The 15,861-nt window shown below is 39.9% G+C and overlaps 3 protein-coding genes across 4 annotated transcripts in view; all 3 read left to right on the forward strand.

Annotated features, from left to right (window-relative positions):
* Nucleotides 1-4,474: 4,474 nt before the first annotated feature.
* LOC142377020 (odorant receptor 131-2-like) lies at nt 4,475-6,055 on the forward strand. The gene is made up of 2 exons (XM_075460731.1): nt 4,475-4,600; nt 5,243-6,055. Exon 2 carries the CDS (start codon nt 5,282-5,284, stop codon nt 6,053-6,055), a length of 774 nt encoding a protein of 257 aa, XP_075316846.1. The 5' UTR covers nt 4,475-4,600; nt 5,243-5,281.
* A 1,596-nt stretch (nt 6,056-7,651) lies between these two features.
* LOC142377933 (odorant receptor 131-2-like) lies at nt 7,652-12,001 on the forward strand. The gene is made up of 5 exons (XM_075462269.1): nt 7,652-7,737; nt 8,073-8,211; nt 8,548-8,973; nt 9,339-9,587; nt 11,916-12,001. Exons 1-5 carry the CDS (start codon nt 7,667-7,669, stop codon nt 11,949-11,951), a joined length of 921 nt encoding a protein of 306 aa, XP_075318384.1. The 5' UTR covers nt 7,652-7,666; the 3' UTR covers nt 11,952-12,001.
* A 1,695-nt stretch (nt 12,002-13,696) lies between these two features.
* LOC142377548 (delayed-rectifier potassium channel regulatory subunit KCNS2) overlaps nt 13,697-15,861 on the forward strand; it is a 29,424-nt gene continuing 27,259 nt past the window's right edge. Inside the window, exon 1 of one of the 2 annotated variants that reach the window (XM_075461779.1) lies at nt 13,697-14,075. The gene's annotated coding sequence lies outside the window, so the exon portion shown is untranslated. The remainder of the gene's footprint in view (nt 14,076-15,861) is intronic. The other variant, XM_075461778.1, reaches the window with a different exon arrangement.

Below are 15,861 nucleotides of genomic sequence, written 5' to 3' on the forward strand. Positions count from 1 at the left end.
CGGGGGGCTGGAGCCAATCCCAGTGGTCATCGGGCAAAAGGCAGGGTACACCCTGGACAGGCCACCAGTCCATCACAGGGCCACAGAGAGACAAACGAGACAAACAACCATACACACTCACACTCACTCCTAAGGACAATTTTAGAGACACCAATTAACCTAACATGCATGTTTTTGGACAGTGGGAAGAAGCCAGAGTACCCAGAGAGAACCCACACATACATGGGGAGAAAATGCAAACTCCACACAGAAAGGCCCCAGCTGGGAGTTGAACCTGGAACCTTCTTGCTGTGAGGTGATGGTGCTACCCACCACACCACCATGCAGCCCAAGTTTTAAACCAATGATGAAATTCTGATTTAAGTTTACTTGCATTTTAGAAACTTTCCAACATTTCTTGAAATGGAGCTTGTAATATTGGCTAATCAAGAACATTTCATTATTTAATCCCTTGTAAGTTTGTATGGAAATTGTCAGAAAAGTTAGAAATCATTTATCATCATTTATGCCAGACATATCTATGGGTAATAAGGAAAAAGTGGAAAAGAGCCTTCTTCATTATAAACAGAAGCCATCTTCCCCATCGTAATTATCCTCGTCATGTTTTCCCCACAGTGATGAACAGTAGTCTTAAAGGCTCTGCAGCGCTCTGCTGTGTGCATCTGACCTGAAGTCAGGTATGTAAGCAGAGTGGAGAGGCAGGAAATCAACTATTAAAATTACATTTAAATTCAGATATGATCAGTTTAATACTTTACAATGTCATGCTGTACTGTGAAGAATACTGCTTGCACTGCAAAGTGATAGCAAAGGACTCTTGGTGCATTTGTGTTTATGCAACATTGAAGCTGAAACTTTGTTTTAATACTATTTGTAGTTTTTCAGTTTAACGAGATTGTTTAAGATTTTGTTTACTGTACTGATAAAGTAGGGATAAATTAACACTTGAGCATATAGTTGACTGAGAATTTGATCATTTTCAGGAGTAAAGAATAAACAAATATTATTTTTATTTATTAGTGAGGCCAAACTAAAGTCCAACCAATGTCAAACATTGTATATTTCAAAAGACTAATTATTGAATGTGTTCAGATAGATTTATTAAACTGATTATGTTCATCAATATAAGAGCAATTCATCCACACCTTCATTGTTTGTTTGTATTTTCAGGTCTTGGTGAAGTATGAGCTGGTCAGTGGGCCTCAGAAGCAACATGACTTTTCCTTATCAGGTCAGCAATCAAACGCCATGAAATTAATCTTTATATCACTAAAAAAGTAATACTGTAACTCTTTTTTTATTCAATTGTTATTTCATTCCTAATATAAACACAATGTATTTACCATTATTTGATTGTGAACTCCACTTATTAAGTCTGTAACAGGAATTTAACATGAGCCCTTTAAGCAAGAAAATTACTGAATGTGTCTGCATATCAAATTATATTTAACACTCAAAAGCAATAAAAAGACAGGTCTGTTAAAATAGACCACACATTCCTTTCCTCCACAGAAAATGCAACAAATTTACCTGTTAAACTGCATACATATGTTAAAAGTACTATGTTTATATACATATATAAAACCCCTTTGTATTTTCAGAAAGAATAGCAGCCCACAATATGTGTGTATATGAGCATGTTCTATGAATATTTACATTGATAATAGAACTAATTTATTATAATTGTTAGCAGTGTCTTAGCTTTGCTCTCACATTGTGTATTTTCATGCAACTTAATCACTAATCATGCATCTCATTTCTATTTTAAAATCACCATAAGCTTAATTTATACCTCTTTTAACTGCCCTTGCGCTTGCATCTTGTGTTAAAGGATAAGACCGGTTTTTTGACATTGGGCCCTTGATTTCACATTATAACATGATGTTCTACTCACCCCTGCTTGTTGTTGGTCATTTGGAGCTGTTCCGAAGATATTCGCGAGGCGTCTGGCTGCTCTCTTGAGATATTTGGCCATGAAACGGTTTCCTATGGGCAAGTTTATACAGGCACAAACTATGCTGTTTATAATTTATTAATTACTGTACACTAGCACTGATAACGTGGAGGTGCGTCGCTTACTTAAAAAAATCCGGGTTACTAATTTTGAATTTTAGCCGAATGAATAAATAGGCAGCAGGTCTGTGGGCTGTCTGTGGTAGTAGCACGACGATGACGTCAGTAACACCCACTTTACGACAAAAATTCAAAATTACAGTAACCCGGATTTTTTTAAGTAAGCGACGCACCTCCACGTTATCAGTGCTAGTGTAGAGTAATTAATAAATTATAAACAGCATAGTTTGTGCCTGTATAAGCTTGCCCATAGGAAACCGTTTCATGGCCGAATATCTCAAGAGAGCAGCCAGACGCCTCTCGAATATCTTCGGAACAGCTCCAAATGACCAACAACAAGCAGGGGTGAGTAGAACATCATGTTATAATGTGAAATCAAGGGCCCAATGTCAAAAAAACGGTCTTATCCTTTAATGGCTCAAGACGTTTATGCTTCATTTTGCTTTGTCGACGGTTGCTTGTGCTGCGTGGCGATTCACCGCCAGGACAGTAGGTGGAGCAATGGGTTTTTTCAATGACGACCTTAGAGAAGCCTACTACGATGAAAGGAAATTCACAATGCTGCCGTTGTGTTATTTAGTCAGTGCAGTTAGGTCATCTGATTCACAAGTGTAGACTGCCCACGTAAGATACTATAATCAGATATTTTCTGAAGAGAGAACTCAAGATAATATGCTATAATCCTGTTGCTGGAGGAAGTGGCCGGGGACAGGGACGTCTGGGTTTTTCTGCTCAGGCTGCTGTCCCAGCGACCCGATCCCCAGACAAGCGGAAGATGATGGATGTATGGATGGACTGTTGCTGATCTTGAATGGGATTCTTCCCTCATCATGGTGTATTCGTGGAGTGCTTCCTTTGTATTAGCAGACACTTACAAAAGTTACATCTTAGACAGATGTGCACAGGCACTACCAACATACACGCCGCAATAAACGCAGACTAGCTCTACACTATTCCGATTACAATCATAATCCGAACAAATGAATCCATTTTCATGTGTAGATAACAATTCTTGTTCGGATCAAAACGCTATTCTTATTCTAATCAGGTCAGTCCGTGTATTTCTGAAGCTAGGCTACGTCTCGAACTCAGGAGGAATTAGAGCACCATCATCACCTGTCTCTTCACGATCTAAAACGCAGATCACTATGGTAGATGAACAAGATCACGCTTGGAGAAATTTCACAAAGATGTGAAGTGGCAACATCGAACGTGTCATATTCAGTCTGTGAAAGGCAGAATATGAAACGCTTGGTGTTGGCTCTTCAACGCAAGCGAACACATAGCTACAACTACAACTAGCAAAAAGGACCTGGCTAAGTGCCGTAAACACAAACGACTCTTCTCGCGCATCACGACACTTCAGAAGCGGGTCGCTCCTGCCGAAGTTACATATGGGATTTTCAGCATACAGACCCCTGTTGGGAGCGAGACAGGCTTCATTCGCTTACCATTGACTTGTTTAACCTTTGGTAAACTCCTGAAGGCTATCATTTTAGGTGAAAATGCTACCTAGTGCCCCTTTAAAATCCAGATCCTGACACTTGCTGAATAATTAACTTCCTGCTATTGTGCTACTTTGTTTTCACGATGTACAAACTTCACAGTATTTTCACTTTTCTTTTGTTTAAAATGGTCTAAAACTTTAGATATTTTAGTTTTTTCTTTGACTTTGCTCCTCTTTTTTTCTGTTAGTGCTAGTTTTTTAAGTTCAACAAGGTCATGTGTCAACAAATATAAGTTTGCAAGGAAAATATACTTTTGAAAAACAGATGTATTTGTATTATCTCACCTTTTGTGAAACATTTGTTTTAACCCAAATCATGATATTTTCCCGACCTTTAATAAAAATGGCAAGACGGGAGATGAGAAAGAAACAGGGGGTTGTTGTCTGAAGGGAAAACGCTTAGTTTAAATCATCTCTGTAATCTCCTCATGCCAAATTATTTTTACTTGTCAAAAAACACTGTCCACTTCAAATACTGCCGCAGCTGATGCAGTTGCCAGTACTATTGCCAATACAGTACAGGGCAAAAGTACCGGCGATTCATACTAAAGTATTGGTGAAATGAACGAGTTTTGTGCCTCATTTCGAGGCTGCATTGGCTTATACGCGGATATATATGCAGCTCTTGAATGATCTAAATAGCGTCCAAAGGACTCACAAAAATGTTATCAATGAGTAAATGAACGTATATACAGCTAGAAATAAGGTCCAGGTTTTAAAAAAAAGGAACTTTCCCTTTAACACAGAAGTTTGAGACACATTGACATTATATCTGTCAGATGTTTGTAGAAAAGTAAAACCTTCCCCCTTATTTACTTTAGCAGCATGACTAATTAAACAATGTGGGGGAACTAAGATAAGTAACCATGTGAATGTAATTTACCTTTTCTTTTGTCTACTTCTGTCAAGTTAAGAGATACTTACACCACAGCTTTTGTGAAGAACCTGATTGTGGTTCTGATCTGGCTCATCCTCACTTACACCAACAGCAGCTTGGCTGCCACCTTTTTCAAACATCAGGTATTTACAGAGCTTCTTAAAAAGCTAAAGATTTCCTTTTTCAATTTTTTTATATTTCTATTTTAATATCGTTCAAAACTGAAAATGTTTGCAACGTATTTGAGTGTTGATTAACAGCGTTAAGGCAATTTAAAGTGTTTAATGTGAGATTCGGTAAATGGACATTTTTAATACTTTACTGTCTGAATAAGCGTGCTTTAACATAATAATATGTATTATTCAGTAGATACAGGAGTTAAATCATAAAAATACAGAGAAAAAAATCCAATACGATTAAAAACTTTCAAAATATTTGGATTTCGTGTTAATATTTTCATTGATGGACACAAAATTTTAAATATTGCAAAAAAGTACAGAAAATGTGGAGCATTTAAATCAGTAATCAGCATCGGTAAAATACTAACAATTAATTTATCACTAATTGTTTGATCAGTTCATCCAGACATTTGAATTTACCACGTTATCTGCACCTTTTTCAATTAAATAAGTCTGATTAAATGGAAAAAGGCAATCACACAGCACATGTTGATAAGAAGGTGAGCTGAAAAGACTGTAAATGATTTATTTTTGGGGTGATCACTGATGCCATGCCAACTGTTTTCTTCATGCATCACTGATAATTTCACTTCCCTCTTCCTCCAGATCTTCTACGAAGACCCTCGTTACATTCTCTTCATCCACATGGTGATTAATGACGCCATCCAGCTGACTGTCACCATCACACTTTTTGTCCTCAGCTACATCTTCTACAAGATAAACGTTGCTTTCTGCTGCTTCTTTATCCTGGTGGCAGTCTTCACCACCAGAAACACACCGGTCAACTTGGCCAGCATGGCCATTGAGCGCTACATTGCCATTTGTGAACCTTTACGGTACAATGAAATCTGCACCGTGAGGAGGACTTATATGGTCATCGGGTTGATTTGGTTTATTTGTGTGGCTCCAGATATAACAGATCTGTTTGTGACGCTGACCACCGAGTCCCCAAGCTTCTTTCAAGAGTCCGTGTTCTGCTTGCGCCAGAATGTGTTCAAAGAACCGATCCTGGCATACAAAAGGCAAGCTTTTGATATAATCTATTTCTCCTGTGTCTTTCTTACTCTGGTCTTTACTTACTTAAAGATCCTGTTTGCAGCCAGGGCCCTCTCAACAGAGAAGGCATCAGCTCAGAAAGCCAGGAACACCATCCTCCTCCATGGTGCCCAGCTGGCCATGTGCATGCTCTCCTACATCTCACCCAGTGTGGAGATCGTTCTGCGCATTATCTTTCCAGGCCGAATTCTAGAGATCAGATATGCAAACTACCTGATCGTCTACATTCTGCCTCGGTTCCTGAGCCCAATCATCTATGGTGTCAGAGACAGAAAGTTCAGGAAATACCTAAGGATGTACCTTCTGAGCTACAGGTGCAGGGAAACAGTGAAGAAAGTGGTCCCTGTCAGGAAAGACAGCTAGTTTGAATTAAATTACAAGACTGTTGCAAAGTCCATTTGATTGTGAATGCAAATTAAATAAATATCAATCTAATATAAAACAATGTGTACAGAAACTGCAGCCTGATAAGTTGCAAAAAGACTAATATTTTATGAATGTGACTTCAAGTAATATCAAAGCTATACCTTTTGTTTTAAGTAATTAATGCAAAAGCATCTTTTTTCACAAGGGAACAAAGAAAACACTAAACTCTGTGCTGCAGTCAGTGCACATACCTATCTGAAGCTGCCACAGTAAGCAGAACAAACATCCAACACAGCTCATGCAGGACTCTGTCACTTAATGAATGTTTATGTCGGTTTAGTGTCATTAGGTCAGTTATGACCCTTTCAATGCAGAGTTGCTATAGTATAAAATGTTATCATCTCATTGACATTGACCAATAAATCATTTTCTGACTGCTATGAAGGATATCAAAATTTACCCAATAAATCAACATCCTTTTGTGTTCTTGATAATCTCAGTTCAAATCTAACAAGTTAAAATTAAAATGTTCCATGTGCTCATTATAGTAAACCATGACATGACTTGTGACATCACAACCCTCAACCTATCCTTAGAAACAGCCTGATCAATACATAATAAAGCATCCACGAAAACAATCTCAGCTTATTTATAAATGAGCCTGCAGGCTGGTGCTGGAGGCTGTTTAGTCTCTCAGTCACTCAGCAGGTGAGACCTCTGTCATCATTTTACTGTCTGTAAATAAATCTTTTTTTATGTAAAAGCTTTTGAACACAGCTGTTATATTTAAAGTTATAAGGAATCGTTTCGTCCTTTTAGTTTTTTTTTTTCAGAAAGTGTGTTTTATTGTAAACTATTTTTATATTATTCTTATCTGGGTTGCTTAGATGAAGATCTGGAATATGTGATTCTGCATGTAGAAACAGTGAAACAAGATAATCATTTGATGTAATAACATGGTGCAATGTTTGTTTTGTCTGATGCATCTCTTATTTCTTTCAAAGACCATAGCATGAATGTAAACACATGTCTACAGTAAAACTATTGAGTTGTATTACAGTACAGTACTATGGGACAACTAACATAGCGCTGAGTCCAAAATCAATTTCAAGTGTTTTTTTTTTTTTATGATTGAATTGACTGTTTGATAGACATGAACAGATTAATTATAACATGTCAGTAAAGTTTGTTTGTCTGTTCTTTACTGACTGCATTAAAAAAACAAAGAAAAATAACTTCTGTACTTATTCATTACAGCATCTGGCAAAGGATATCAATCCATACATATGTACAGTGAAAAGGTATTCTCTTAAAAATACTCTGTGTCCAAACTTTTCAAAAGATTTCTGATGCAATGTCTTATCACACATTCAGAATAGGTGCATAATGATGCACCCATTAAATATTACTGTCATTGTAATTATTGTAATTCCATAACAATAACGACTACATATCAGATTTAATCACTGTGTCCTCTTAGATAACGAGGAGGAGATGTTGTTGATGAACTCCACCTCCGTCCTGCTGAGTAACACCAGCTCTATACAGACAGAGGGCTCAGCGACTTCATCCAAAGACAGCTTCTCCAATGCCCTGACTAAAAACATTATGGCCATGTTAGTGTGGCTGGCCCTCAGTGTCATCAACAGCAGCATGGTGCACACCTTTCTGCGACACAGGTACACAGAGCAACTGTATGACACATTGTACTCCTCACAGAGCAGCAAAACTCAAATGTTAAACCTTATGGTGTTTGATATTATTGTAAATGCAGATATAAGCAGCAGCATGTAAAATATTCATGCCTAATATATTTAAAATATTTTCTGAATTAAAACTAAAACATATAACCTAGTTTAATCTCCCTACACTTCACTTTGCTGTAAGATTTTCCAGTAACAAAGTCAGTTTTTGAGAAAATTAACAAAATAATCATTGGCTCTACATTATATTTAATCACAAACAAACATAGAGGGTGTCTGTTTCTCTGTCAGTTCTTTATCTTTGACCCTAGTCTCTTCTACGAGAACCCCCGCTACATCATGTTCATCTGCATGGTGATTAATGATGCTCTGCAGCTTACCCTCATAACAGCGCTGTATGTCGTCAGCTATATCTTCAGGAAGATCCCCGCCTCTGTCTGCTGCCCACTGGTAAGTCACGACTGCAGTTAGTTTGATTTTGTTGAATACTTCTAAAATGTTTTTGCTAGCCAACTTTAGCTGCTCAACAATTTTTGGAAATGTTGAAGTTTCCCTCACATTAGTGTTAAAATATTCGAATATTCAATTCATGGATAAAAAAAAAATCCAAGGCAGATAAAAGGAGGAAACAGAAGGAGAAGACTGAACTGTTATGTGCACAGACTTTGACTTTATGAACATAAAAAATTAAATACAGGTTGTGAAATTAGCACGTGTATGAAATCAAAGGTAGAACCCCTGATGAATTTGTTTGTTCTTCTGACTCCCAAACTGCACTATCCTTAGATAATGACAGCGGTCTTCACCACCCGCTCCACCCCTCTCATACTGGCTGGCATGGCTGTGGAGCGTTTCATCGCCATCTGCTTCCCCTTGCACTACAGCCAGATGTGCACAGTCCCCCGCACCCTCACCTTAATCTGTGTCATCCTCATCCTCACCGCCACACCTCCCATCACAGACCTCCTCATCACCGTGGTCAAGGAGCCTCTGAGTTTTTTCCACACCACCATTTTCTGTGACCACTCGTTTCTGTTTCGCGACCCGTCCATCTATTACAAGAACTGCGTGTTTGATGGGATATACCTCTCCTTTGTGGCCCTTACGCTGCTCTACACTTACTGCAAGATCATGCTGGCGGCTCAAGCTGCCTCGACAGGCCTGGCCTCAGTGAAGAGAGCCAGAAACACTGTGCTGCTTCACGGGGTACAGGTGAGCAACAGGGTATCAGGTCCAAACTGATGGGTTCACACATTTTGTTTTGTCTGAACAAAACCAACTAAGTCGTAATGGTAAATGGACTGTACTTCTTTAGCGCTTTTGTAGTTCAGCTGAACACTCAAAGCACTTTTGCAGTCATGTAATTAAAGAAAAAAAGTGAAAAGAATTGTGAAATATTTTGTTAGCTTTCAATGTAAGGAGAGGACCAGCAGTGGATAATAATTTATCCGCCTTTATTCATGTTCTTATTTTCCTTGAAATTATTTTATCAACATTAAAAACAAAATAGTTTTCTAAATGCTGGATGTTACATTCAAATGCTAATTATTTCCTTCTCCCCTGCAACACTGTTTCAGCTGCTGCTGTGCATGCTCGCCTTCGTGGTTCCCTCCCTCCAGGCTGCCCTAATCGCCCTCTTCCCCCAGCGGAGCCTGGACATCCGTTACATCTTTTTCTTGCTTGTCTACATCATCCCTCGTTTCCTGAGCCCTGTGATCTATGGTTTTCGGGACGAGCACTTCAGGAAGTACTGGTTCCGGTACCTGTCCTGTCGGAGTCACAGGGCCGTTGGGGTCAGGACAGCACAACTGAAAGGGAACCTGCAGGTGAAATAACTATCTCAGACAACTTGGAAAGCTCCACTCCACCTGAGCGCATGGGCTCCAAGCCCTCTTCAGCACTATTCACTAATGATATGCTCATAGATTTATTGTCTACATGCATTTGTTTGTTTTGAATATTTAGCCCTCTGCAGCATATCCATGTGTTTGCTGATTGAATTGCATCATATGTTGGAACTGTGATCACTTTCAAATTGTTTTTCATTTTCTTCACCTTGTCAGAGATAAGATGAAGCTCTGGCGTCGCTTGCTGAATGGTTCTCTGGTTGTTAGCAACTGCAACCGGGTGTTTTTCATCCTTCCCCTGCTGGAAATGTGAAAAATTGTTTCTCTGTATCCGCATAAGCTAGCTTTTAATGCAGAGGGTGCTGATCAGATTTCTTGTTCAGCCATCTTGTGCCTCCTTTCTCAGCATTATTTATCATATAGGATTTTTAGAAAATTGCTACTTTCTTAAAGGACAAGACCGTTTTTTTGACATTTCACATTATAACAGGATGTTCTACTCACCCCTGCTTGTTGTTGGTCATTTGGAGCTGTTCCGAAGATATTCGAGAGGCGTCTGGCTGCTCTCTTGAGATATTCGGCCATGAAACGGTTTCCTATGGGCAAGTTTATACAGCCACAAACTATGCTGTTTATAATTTATTAATTACTGTACACTAGCACTGATAACGTGGAGGTGCGTCGCTTACTTAAAAAAATCCGGGTTACTGTAATTTTGATTTTTTGTCGTAAAGTGGGTGTTACTGACGTCATCGTCGTGCTACTACCACAGACAGCCCACAGACCTGCTGCCTATTTATTCATTCGGCTAAAATTCAAAATTACAGAGAGTTCCCATACACAGTCGTCATCGTTGTTTACATTCCACCTGCAACGGCGTGTGACGTCATCCATGACGCCGTTGCTAGGATACAGACCCAGCATCCTGAGGCATTCATTGCAATCACAGGAGATTTCAACCATGTCTCTCTATCCTCCTGCCTGACTGGCTTTGTACAGTATGTGGACTGTCCAACACGTGGAGAAAAGACATTAGATCTGTTCTATGCTAACGTGAAGGAGGCTTACAGGACAGTGTCTCTTCCACCACTGGGTAGATCTGCATATGCCCGATGCAACATGTACAGAATAGCGTCTTCCACTCCTATGTGTCTGGTAGGCAAACTGGAGGGGGTCAAGAGCCTCAGCAACCTGCAATCTCATGCGACGAACAAGGAGTCTCTCCAAGGTCTTCATGATATGAGATGTCAAAGCCACCGGTCTGTAGTCATTCGGCTCCACCGGTTGCCCTAATTTGGGCACAGGTATGAGACAAGAAGTTTTCCACAGCACCGGGACTTTTTCCATCTGAATGCTCATATTGAAGAGCCTCTGAAGAGGGACTGCTAGTTGACCAGCACAGTCCCTCAGAAGCCTTGGACAGACTCCATCTGGGCCTGAAGCCCTCCCTGACTTAAGTCTCCTGAGCTCAGCTCCAACCTCCTCTATAGTTAGACACAGAGGTTGTAGCGGAGGGATGGCGACAGGAGTGATGTTGCTATCAACCACAGAGATGGGGGTGGGGGTGCAGCTGGACAGAGGAGGGCTAGTAGTGGGAGTTGCTGCAGAGGTGGAGGTGCAGTTGGACTGAGGAGGCCAGGCAGTGGGAGCAGCCACAGATGTGGAGATGCAGCTGGGCTCAGAATGCCTGGTGGTGGAAGCTGCCGCACAGGTGGATGTGCGGTTGGGTTCAGTAGGCCTGGTGGTGGAAGCTGCCGCAGAGGTGGAGGTGTAGCTTGGCTTAGGAGATCTGGCGGTGGAAGCTGCTGTAGAGGTCAAGAATCAATAAAGCTGCAGCTTTCTCATTTGATGCAAGTAGTTCAGTCAGTTCTTTTTTTCCTGGAGAGGAGAGCACACTCAGTAGGCTCGAGCCTTCATATCAGAAACAATCAGAACTTTCTTCTGCAGTGAATTATTTCAACATCAGTGGCAAGTGGGCAATTTGTAATGCATTTGTTACCCAGCATGAGTTCTCATTAATCAACAATGGGAGTTGTGATCCCATTTGAACTGACAGTGGGGGCTGAGCTTCATTCCTGCCAAGAGAATATTTTCAGTTTGATATTGTGGTGATGAGTGGATGAAGTATGTCCAGGGGGCTCTTAGCTGAGACGCCCTCTTTTTTAACTTTCTGGATATGAACTGCTGGGCTGTGTGCTACATACAGAATGTCTAAACACGTTAGGTTTTCCATTTGATGATTTATACTACAAATCTGTATGGAAAATGCATTTATAAATCATAATGAAATGACATTGTCTCTTTCAGAAACAGCCCTCTGAACCTGGCGGGCATGGCAGTTGAACGTTATATTGCTGTTTGCTTTTCTTCACACTCACATGTGTACTGTGCATCAAACCTACGCTCTTATTGCCCTGATCTGGAGCATCTCCTTCGTCCCTGCCATCACAGATGTCATCATCATCCTCGCCACCCAGCCCCTCTCAGTCTTCTCAAAGAGTGTCATCTGTTATCTTTCCTTTGTGTACAACACACCATACCATGAGGTGCAAAGTGTGCTTGTCCAGGTGAAATATTTGGACTTATTTAATTGTTTGTTTTAAATTCAGACATTTCTTGTTTTTAATTTCAGTGTAAAGCCAATTTCAAATTACTTAGGGGATAGAATGGAGATTAATTAACCACAATTTTGTTATGATTCAGGTCCTCCTGTTTTCCTTTGTCTTCCTAACTTTACTCATCACCTACCTGAAGGTCCTCTGTACTGTCCGGGCAGTTTCTACATCTAACCAGGCCTCAGCCAAAAGTGCCCGCAACACTATCTTAGCTCCTCCTGTGCATGCTGTCATACTTTTCCCCCATTATCAACCTCATAATGCTAAGCATCTGGCCCAATGGCCGTACCAAGATCTTCTTCTGCACCTTTCTGTTTACTTCTGTGTTTCCGCGTCTTCTCAGTCCGCTCATCTATAGCTTCAGAGACCAGAAGTTCAACAGCCAACTCAAGCTGTACTTTTGTTGTAATTTCAAGAAATCTGTTGAGTAGCAGGTTGGACCCCTGAGAAGTTCCAAACATGTGGTACACTGACTGTCCTTAAGATACTAAATGTATGCTTTTTACATGTTTTAACTCCACTTGCAACACAAGCTGAACCTGGTTATTGAAATATAAACTTTAAGCTAAAATAATAAAGAAATTAGAAATCTGTTTAATTGCTTGAAATCTGTTTAAAATGTTTCTATTACTTTTACTTTTAAAAGATTCCCTGCATATGCCAGCCTAAATGAGATAACACAGACATAGGCTCAGTCATTATACCTGTTTCATGTCTCCATTAAAGAGCCAAATGTACCAAATAACAGCAAAGATAACACATTTTATTTTTACTTGTGGCACTACTGGCTACTGGGTGAAGTACTGCGGATTCTGAGAGAAGAGGAGAATGGGTGAGACTTAATCAGAGCTTGGCGGTGATGCAGTTCCAGTTTTGGTCGCTAGATGGGTATATTGTCACGTTTTTTAGCAGTGTGTGAGGCCAAGTTGCAACAGAAAGTGAAGATTTTTGTGTGAGAGACAAAAAATTATTTAAAATATATTTTAAATGTTTATTTTATTTATTGTGGGTTTTTTATATAACCCTGGGAAACTAAGTATTTATTTTCGTGTTGATGGAAAATTATTCAGTTTGATATTTGTTTTAGTTAAATAGATTTGGTTCTGTTTTATAAGTCTAAAAAAAGTCTGTTATGTAAACTTAAAAATGACAATGTCAAACTATTTAAAAACTTTGTGAAATGGATGTTTTCACTAAATATTTGAACAATTCATAATCAGTTTTAGTTTACTTTTCATATTTTTGTTTGCCATGCAGTCACATGTTGAATAGACCACTTTTATCAAACAAAATAAATAAATGATTAAAACCTTTAACAGCTTTTTGAAAAGTTTTACCAACATGTCTTTGAGTGCTGGCATCATGGATGTATTGGCATTCAGAGGAAACGTATTTTTTTCTCTCCAAACTTTATTACATGCCACAAAATTACAAACAGCTTTCAGGCTCGCTACCACTAGGTGGTACAAACACAGCATAAAAACAAATAAGTAGGTTTGGCAACATCAAAGTTATTTCTTCTTGGAAGTTGCCATCTCGTTCCGGAATGTGACGGAAAAAGCCGAAGGCTGCACCTCAGAGAGAAAACGGACAGATCGTAGTTCAGATGGAGGACATCTGCGTGCTCACAGCTGACTCTGTTGTCTCTTTTCCACAGTTTGTTGTTGCAGTCGGAGAGGGGTCGAACTAACGGGAATAAGACTTTTTTAAATTTTTAATTCATCGGTGTATCAGAGTTAAATCCTTTTTTTCATGACGTTGTGTGAAACTTATCAAGGCATGGGGTGAACCTGACGTCTGAAGATGAGGATGCTTATCCGGTGATGAAGGAAGGTCGTGAGGAAACTCAAAGGTGCGTCAAAAATAACACGCAGCACAGTTTTTGTAGTTTCTAATGCGCACATTAAAGCTCGTAGCGGAGTATTTAGCTGGCAATTAATCCATCATTGCATGTGCGCGTTAGAGGGAGTTTGTTATGTGAAGCTGCACATCTCCACCGCTGTGATTTGAAGCTAAAGTGCTGAATTATAGATCAACTTTACTTCTGTGTATGCACCATGTGCAACCCCCTAAGAGCTCATGGCTCTTCACGTATTAACCTCCACGCTCACATGTCTGGTTTTATATTGTCTGTGGTGACTTCCCATTGACACAATGCAATGCCGAGCCCCTTACCCTAAACCTAACCATGACATAATTCTAACAGTGACCCCGAAACCAAGTCAACCAACCTTAAAGAAATCCCTGTGTTTCTGAGGGGCCAACATTTCTGTCTGCATGTTCACAGGAAGTCCCCATGAGTTGGTGTGCTGTAGGATTTTTGTCCCCATCATGTTGAAAACACACAGAACCACTTTGTCCCACTGTTTTTTAACCAATATTGGGCTCTCTTGTGGTGCATACTAAATACGAATGACACCAGTATGTGAATCAGTATCAAAACAGAAACTGATGTAACATTAACACTCGTAATTTTGAGCGCCCTGCCATGGACTGGCAACCCACCCAGGATGTGCCCGCCTGTAGTCCAATGGATGCTGGGATAGGCTTCAGCCACCTCATGACCCTGAATTGGATTAAGCAGGTATATAAAAAAAAAAAAATGGGCGGATGGACATCATGTTGAATTTTTTAACATGAGTGGCACTGGTCACTGAATACATCCATCCATCTATCCATTTTCTATTCCCACTTAATCCAGTTTAGGGTCGCAGGAGGGATGGAGCCTATCCAGCCCGGGTACACCCTGAACAGGTTGCCAGTCCATCACAGGGCCACACAGAGACAAACAACCATCCACACAGACACTCACTCCTGGGTCAATTTAGAGTCACCAATGAACCTAACATGCATGTTTTTGGGTGGTGGGAGGAAACTGGAGTACCTGGAGAGAGGCTACACATACACAGGGAGAACATGCAAACTGGGAATTGAACCTGGAACCCTCTTGCTGTGAGGCAATGGTGCTAACCACCACACCACTGTGCAGCCCCTCACTTAATACAAGTGGAAGCAAAATTTTAAATTCTTATTATTCCCGATCACATTCTTTAATTTAATCCAAGTACAAACCAAATGGTTTAAATGGTTGACTTGATTTTCCAGAGCAAAAACAGAAACATTTTAAGGAAAGAAATCATTTTAGCGGCCAGTCAAGATTTTCTTCACTTCTTGGAAAAATCTGTTGGAATACGTTAATACCTTTACAAATATTTAAACAAGCAGACAAACAAAAAAAAATAATTGAAATTTCCAGTGGTCACTTTTCATTTTAAACCAGTGGTTACACCTAAATTTCGCCATACTATACCAGTGGTTCCCAAAGTGGTGGTGAAGACCCAACTGTGGGTCATCAGACATCCAGTGTGGGTCATCTGGAGATGATCTCCAGAAATCAAAGTCAGATTTGAAATTATTGCATCCTGCATACTTTCACCATAATTGTCACAAGCAATAAAAACAGAAATCAGAAATTATGTCTTGTGGTTGTTGTGGCTGTTTCTATTGTGATTATGCCCTTGGTTTAATTGCATTAGTATTATTCTAGACTTGAACCAGCAATCATGTGGTCCCAGGTCTCTGCTACTGTTATTCTGTGAGTTAGTAGCTGGTAAAGTTGGAAACCCCTGCTGTGTACA

This window comes from Odontesthes bonariensis, chromosome 3, assembly GCF_027942865.1.
Source record: "Odontesthes bonariensis isolate fOdoBon6 chromosome 3, fOdoBon6.hap1, whole genome shotgun sequence".
Classification (NCBI taxonomy): domain Eukaryota; kingdom Metazoa; phylum Chordata; class Actinopteri; order Atheriniformes; family Atherinopsidae; genus Odontesthes; species Odontesthes bonariensis.